This window comes from Dasypus novemcinctus, chromosome 8, assembly GCF_030445035.2.
Source record: "Dasypus novemcinctus isolate mDasNov1 chromosome 8, mDasNov1.1.hap2, whole genome shotgun sequence".
Lineage (NCBI taxonomy): Eukaryota > Metazoa > Chordata > Mammalia > Cingulata > Dasypodidae > Dasypus > Dasypus novemcinctus.
In genome coordinates, this window is record NC_080680.1 from 18,273,938 (window position 1) to 18,281,649 (window position 7,712).

Below are 7,712 nucleotides of genomic sequence, written 5' to 3' on the forward strand. Positions count from 1 at the left end.
CAGCAGTGAAATATCCTGATTGTGAGCTAGCCTGCAAGTTACTCTAACTGCCCCAGGCCAGAGCCTCTAAGCTCCTACCAGCCCAGAGACATCTTTGCTTTCACTCCTGGCAAATGTTTTCTTTGATTCAATCTTGCCAGGGCAGTTTGGGTAACTTCAGCAAGTTTTAGAGATTGGATTTACCTGAATTTTATGACTTTTTCTTAAATTGTATAATCTCAGATGTTCAGATGAATTCATCTTCTCTAATTCCTCTTGGCGAGCCCTCTGCCCTTCATTTTAAAGTTGAGATGAAGATGTTGCTCATATTCCACGAATACTTCATGGTCATGGGATAGACAGTGGGTGCTGTTTGTTTTCAGTAAAAAGCTCAATGCTGTGTGTTTTTTTTTAAAGAGGGGAAAGAGAAGAGATACAATTAGGTATACTTTCCTCTATCACTAATAGTAGTAGTAGTTGTTGTAGTGTTTTTAACAGTCTGAAGAGATGATGGGGAAAATACTCTTAAGAATTTACTGCCTTCATAACATCCCCATGCAGCCTAGAATGTACCCAAGAGACCATCACTCATCTGCTCGTGAGCATGCTAAGGGGTATGTTTTTCAAAGATACCAGCTCTTTGGTCAAGAGGCTGACTGAATGTCTTCACTAAAGATATTGAGTCAGGCTAAATTTCTGGCAGTGATTTCCTCAGAGAGGGGCTTTCATCTGTTGATAGCACGGGATTCTTTCTCCTTGGCACTCAGAGGTCTGGGAGCATCACTGAACTGGGAGCAAGTTCTCTTATGGGAAACTCTCATCTGGAAATCTGCAACCTAAAATCACTAGAGGGACACTAGCTATTCTGAAGTTTCTCCACTATGTGCCTGCTCACTTATTGAAATTCATCACTCTGATTCTCTTACCATATGCATGGCTCCTCCAATAGAATGGCATACCTGATCCAGCAACACGAAGGAGAAACATGTCTCTCAGTGAGAAGGTGATTTATTGTAAGTGCACAAGCAAGGAACTGGGAGAATCTTCCCAAAACCAGTTCAAAGTGAGGATTGGAACTCAAATTTTTATAGGGAAAAAAATGGGAGAGGTGAGAAGAAAAGCAAATCAAAAACAAAAAACAAGAAACAAAAATCAAGTGATGACTAGATCTTCCAGGGTCTTGTGAGGAGGGTATATGCCATTTCTCAGTCCCTTGTTATCTCAAGCATGTTAAACTCATCACTGTTGTCCCAGTTTCAGTGATTTATCAGTGACAGTGTAGATTTAGATATTAGTGTTTCTGATGCTATTCTGTGGTTTTGCTTTGAGCTGAAATTTTATTCTTGTTATTCCTGTAAGCAGAACTGGGATGGTCTGGTAAATGTCCTTTAGGGAACTAAGAATGAAGGGTAACTATTATGATTAGATTAATAGAAAACTATCTTAGTTATATCTGGGTAGGTCTAGAGCTGCTTAGGGGAAGAAATGTTTAATAAACACATTTTGCAGCTCTCAATTTCCTAATGAGTAAAGGACAGTCCCTGATAGCCTCAAGAGTGTAGCCTTTGTGGCCTCTAAATACATGCATTTCCTTGTCTCTACAGCATCTCCAGTGCTGGGACCAGACATGACCATGAACTCTGGAGCCTCCCTGTATCCCATCACTGCCCTGCCTATCCCCCCACCCATTCCTGGCCCACCACACCCACCTCCCTGGGGGCAGCGACCACCCCCAGTCTTGAATCCGTCTTTCCTTCCTGGCAGCTCAGTGCTGCCTGCTTTTCCCAGACCACAGTTGGTGACAGGAAATGGGGGCCTTGTCACCAGTGGAACTGGAGGTGACAAAGTCATTATCCAAATCAGAAAACTAGGGGGACCAGCAGAGCCCCCTCCTACTCAGCCCTTTGTCCTTCCTCAGATGACCCACATTTTGACTTCCCCAAGGATCCTCTGTGGGGGTGCTCAGCATGCCCCTCCTGGCATCTTGAGAGCCTCTGCTGGGGAGCCCTTTATCCCAGGCTTGGCTGTGGGGTGCAACCAGGCTGCTGAGGGAGGCTGGAGCCCAGGCCTTCCTCCTCAAGCTCCACCACCAGCTGCCCAGCTGGCCCCCAGTATTCCTCCAGGGAATGCTTTCTCCAGGCCACAGGGGACCTCCAGGGAGGGTGGTCCTCCCTGCACCCAGTCAATGGATGACTCCTGTCATCCCAAGAGTGTTTACCAGAACTTCCGACGTTGGCAGCGCTTCAAGTCCCTGGCCGGGAGTTACATTCCCCCAAGTCCTGATGCTGAAGCTCTTTCCTGCTTTTTCATGTGAGTGACTTACTCTTGGAGACATATTTGATTGTTTTGGAACATTCAGATACAGAGGACTAGGGGGTGGATTCCCCAGGTTAAGGTCTCTAGAAATACTTCACAGTAGGTCATGATGAGAAAAGATGTATTTCTAGCTTATGACTTATTTTCAGGTGTCTATCACAATTGATACTAACCTCCCTATATTGGGTGTCCAGACATTTTCTACTTTTCTATCATCCTAGTAACCATTTACATAAAAACTAACAATCAGAGAGGTGTCCTGTGATAAAGTGAAGAGACTTAATTTGAATGGAGGTTTGACTACGAACATCACAGACCTCCCCTTGCACTCTACCTTCCAGCACAAGACTTGAGCATGTGTTGTCCACACAAAGCCAAATCCACAGATGATGGTAGTGGGTGCAGGGATCAGGCAAATCACTCTAGTTTGCCCCCATCCACATTGTTCTGGAGAATTCCAACTAGAACTGGGAGGTGGTAAAAACTGTATAGTCATGAAGTGCTTGGGCTCCCCCTCACTCAATTTGTAATCCTGGAGAGGTGACCTCACTTGGTAATCTCACCTGTAAGGATTTCTTCCATTTATTTCAGATAATTGCTGAGATGGTTACATGAGCTACTACACTAAGTGCTTCATTGACTAAACATCTCATGCTTTGCTTCATTACATGATAACTAGTCTTTTTTCTTTTTATTATAATTCTTAGTTGTTGTTATTGTTATATTATTATTATCATTTTAAGGTTTTGAAAAGACAATGGAGAAGAGAAAAATACCTCACAAAAGGCAAAATATCCTAGCTAAAGAGTGTGAATAGATGATTAGCAATGTGGTCCAAGACCATGGGCTATTCTGACTGTGAGACAGAAACATTAGTGATGATGATAGTGTTCTCTTTCCACCCAGAACTGCCATGTCTCTACTCTGCACTGCCCCCAGTAAGATTATAGGTCAACTGCAATAGAGCCTATATCAAATAACAGCACACTTATTTTTTATTAAAACATCTTTTCAAATTTTTAAAAAAAGATTTACTTTTTATTTCTTTCTCTCCCTTTCCCCATGCTCCCCTCCCAGTTGTCTCCTCTCTGTGTCCATTTGCTATGTGTTCTTCTGTGTTCACTTGTATTCTTGTCAGTGGTACCCAGAATCTGTGCTTTGTTTTGTTGAGTCATCTTGCTGCGCCAGCCCTCTGTGTATGCAGTGCCATTCCTGGGCAGGCTGCACTTTTTTCATGCTGGGCGGCTCTCCTTATGGGGGGCACTCCTTGAGTGTGGGGCTCCCCTATGTGGGGGACTCTCCTGTGTGGCAGGGCACTCCTCGCGTGCATCAGCACTGCTCATGGGCCAGATCATCACATGAGTCAGGAGGCCCTGGGTTTGAACCTTGGACCTCCCATGTGGTACATGGATGCCCTCTCCATTGGGTCAAATCCACTTCCCTCTTTTCAATTTTTGAACCCCTAAAAATATCCTCTGCCCCAGTGAATAATTCAAGGAAGTACACCAAATTTCCAGTTTAACAGTCTTAATTATTCTCCCACATTCTTGAGCACTCTACCTTCCCTTTTGGAGCAAACCCTCAAATGCACTCAGCAGCCTGATCCGCTGTATCTTGAGCCTGCCCAGGGCTCTCTGTGGGCATGGGCTTCAACGACCTTTGGCTTTGGATGGTAAATCCTCCTCTTCATACTCTGATGCTCTGTTTCCCAAAGACTGATAACTTCATAATCACCTGGGATATAGCTTAGATGCTCAGTCTTTTGACTCCTGGGTATATGTGCAGAAATTGCTTTTAATGTTTTCTCCCAGTTCATTCAATACACAATGCCACTGAAGATACAAAGGGAAGTCAGGGATTCCAAAATAATCCTTTCATTGAGCTGGTCTTTCAGAAATGAATCCTAGTATTGATATTTGATGTTCAGTCAGGGATTGTCTAAGGCATATGTACATAAAATTACAGGGTACACATTGCAAGGAGGACATGAAGGGACAGATGGTAGATAGATATGATGGGGTTCAGGTGATGTTTGTTGGGTGGTGCCAGAAGGGGTAGGAGGAGATGCATGTAGAATATTACTGACATGGGGAATTTTAGCCCAGTGCTTCGATCGCTGGCCCGTCGGAAGCCTACCATGACCCTGGAGGCAGGACTGCAGCTGGCCGTGCAGGAGTGGCAGCACACAAGCAACTTTGACCGGATGATCTACTATGAGATGGCAGCAAAGTGAGTTCCAGGATCCTTGTTAATTTGTGGGGTTTTGAGGCCAGATGATAATGGAGGAGGATGAAGTCAGACAGGGGTCTTGCTTTGTTGGTTGTCAATAGAAGGAATATTTAGAGTAGGGGGTGTCAACTAGGGCAGAATTCCCTGGATATTGAAGGATCAACTCCTCCTTGCAGTCACTTTCACCTTGAGTACGGGGACTCTTTCTCACCTTCTGTTCATAAGATGCTCAACCTTTCTCTGATATTGGGTCTACAGGTATCATGAAATTGAAGGTCTTAGGATGGGGTTGTGGGTAATTCCTGCAGATCCCAATGGCATTAAGCCTCCAGGTTGGAGGCACTGTGTGGTGGTGACATGCTCTACAAGGCATGTTCCAGCTGTCTGGGCAGCTGGAGCCTCTTGGCATAGAACTTTGGGCCCACCTCTTCTCATAAGATAATGTCCAAATTGCTCCCTGTCATCCCAGAATGAGATAGAGTTGGATGAGGTTAGTTAAGGGATGCCAGGGTCTCAAACATCCTGTGAATGAGTCATTCAGCTTTTACTGCATGTTAAACCCTCGGATAACATATAAAGCAATGACAAAAATTAAAAACAAATAATTGGAAATTGAAACCCTTCCATAATGTTTCCTTCTACTTTCTTTCCAAGCATTTCTTCACTACATTTCTTCATTAGGTTTACTGTTCTAAGGCTTTCAGATTCTTAGATCTAGGCACTGATCCCTGTTTATTTACAATAAATATAACACCCCAGATCCCAGCTTGGGACTGTCAGCTCATCTGTATAGTTTATGCTATGACATCATTGGCTTGGGGGTGGTGGCTCACCTTTGTGATCCTGCCATGTATCACACTGGCTAATTTAATTCAACAACCTATACCAAGATTGCTTAAGTCCACTGGATCCTAGGAGATGGAGGGTATATTCAAACGATTACAACCTGTAGACTCTACCTTGAAAAACTGCCAAGTACTGGATTGATTCATTCCTCTAACATTCCCCTTAAGTGATGATGAGGTTTGTTGTATGTGAAGGGATGATGTGGTGACCTCATGAAGTACCCCAAAACTGTGGTTGTACTGCTGGAAGTAGCACCCCTCTTGGAAAAGCACTTATCCAAGACCATGATAACCCACCCAAGACACTTAAGTTTCCCCTATTGTTGGTGCTGATCTCTCTTTCTAGGCATCACAGTGGGCCAGGCCATCTTCTCAACACTGCTTGTGCCTTCCTCCCATGCTAGGTTCAAAGAGTTTGAAATGGAAGAAGAGAGGCAGATTCAGATGTTGGAGGAGAGGAATGGTTTCCAGCACCCTCCACCACCAGCCCCTCCAGATATTCATCCACAGGTGCCCCCAGGCACTGTGGAAGGCCAGAAGCCAGGTATGGCTCACCACATTCCAACAGAAGACAAGGCCCAAAGGGGACTGAGGGAAGGCAATAGGACTCACATGTGCTACATTCCCTTCAAGATTTGCCTTCTGTACTTCTAACAGAGAAACCCATCAAGGCCCTAGGTTCTCAGTTACCTTTGTCATGGGCTAGGTCAATTTTCTCAGGTGTCATAACTACACTCTCATCTTGACGGTCAAAGAGACACATTTCTATAATATTCCTGATGATTAGGGGATGGATGAAGGGATATCTTTGAATGTCAGAAGTTCCTCTTTTTCTGGTATAGAAACTGTCTCTAAGATCATTATTCTCTTAAATTTTATCCTATAAATGTTCATTTAGTTTCAGATTAGCTTGAACCAAGTGGAAGCATTTCCTATCTCTAAAATATTGCTCTAACCAATACATGGTTGGCAGATAAAAAGTTGAGATTCATGCCACTTTCACTTCTGGATCTCTGTCCCTACCTTTAGTGTCCATTCCAAAAAAGTCAGGCCCCAAGGCTAAGGTTACCAGCCAGAGGCAATGCAGACACTGGCGGACTGTGAAGAAAAAGGCCCCCAAGGAGATCCCACCTGAAGCTGTAAAGGAGTACATTGACCTCATGGATGGGCTGGTGGGGCCTGTGCACCCAGCCTCTGAGGGGGAAGATGGAAAATGGGAAGAGGAAGAATATGGGCAGCAGGAAGAGGATGGAATGTATGTAGACCCGGATTTCCTCAGCTACATCGACCAGCTGTGTGCAGAGGAAGACTTCATCACCAAGGTGGGTGGATTTTAGGTGTGGTGTCCAGCAGATTCCCTAGTTTTAGCTCTGTCAGCATGTTAAAGTCTGTGCTTCTTTCCCAGTCTGTTGAAACTTGGCTCTATTCCTTTTCTCGTGAGCAGCATGGAGTGTGCACATGTATGTGTTTCTGAATCTTTGTGTGTGTTTATGTGTGTGTTCATGTGTGAGTGTGTATGTGCATACCTGGTGGAGGTCATGGTCCAAAACATCCACAGAATGCAGATTGAAGTGCAGTGACAACGAATTCCCTCCTGCTTCCAAACGTGAGAGGTGGTTCTTTCTCAAGGGCGCTCAATCCCCTTTTATTACTGTTCCCAGGTGGAGGCTGTCATTCACCCTCGATTCTTAGCAGAATTGCTTTCCCCAGGAGCACATGTAGACTTCTTGTCCCTAACAGAGGAGCTGCAGCAAGAGCAAGGACTCACGCCCACCCAGGTAAACCAAGGGTGGGAGGGAACCTCACAACATGGAATCCACATGACCTTGTCTAACTTACTTTGTCTTGGGTGGCATGGCTTCTGAAGAAAAACAACTGAAGGTATGGGAGCAAGTGGGGAACCAGTATGGAGGAAATTATGTAGAGGTGTTGGGTAGGAGTGGTTAGGACTGAAAGTTTGGGAATAATGCATAGGAAGATGGGCAGAATGAGCTACAATATATGTATGCAAAACCGACCTGCCTTCTGCCCAAGTGCAGTCATCTCCATTACCCATTCAGCCACCTCATAGGAGCAATATCTGTAGAGTCATTAATTGTCTATTTCCTTTACACAGCTGGTTGAGAAGCGTCTGCTGTCCTTGAAAGATGTAGAGGGTGTGGAAGCACCTCCAACTTATGAAATACCTGGATCGGGCTCATTTCCTTCCATGTGCAAGTCTAGCAATGGTGCAGAGAACAAAGCTGACCACGGCCAAATTCTAGGGGTTAAAGTCAGTACTGCTACCCTACATTTGGATGGCAGAGCAGACAACAGCCTGGCTTTCCCTGAAGACATTGCTGT

The 7,712-nt window shown here is 44.8% G+C and overlaps 1 protein-coding gene across 1 annotated transcript; it reads left to right on the plus strand.

Annotated features, from left to right (window-relative positions):
- The first annotated feature begins 1,897 nt into the window (after positions 1 to 1,897).
- On the plus strand, positions 1,898 to 6,023 carry LOC101438096 (NUT family member 2G-like). The gene is made up of 3 exons (XM_058301312.2): positions 1,898 to 2,289; positions 4,396 to 4,524; positions 5,774 to 6,023. The coding sequence occupies exons 1-3, from the start codon at positions 1,898 to 1,900 to the stop codon at positions 6,021 to 6,023; spliced, it is 771 nt and encodes a 256-aa protein (XP_058157295.2).
- Positions 6,024 to 7,712: the final 1,689 nt, after the last annotated feature.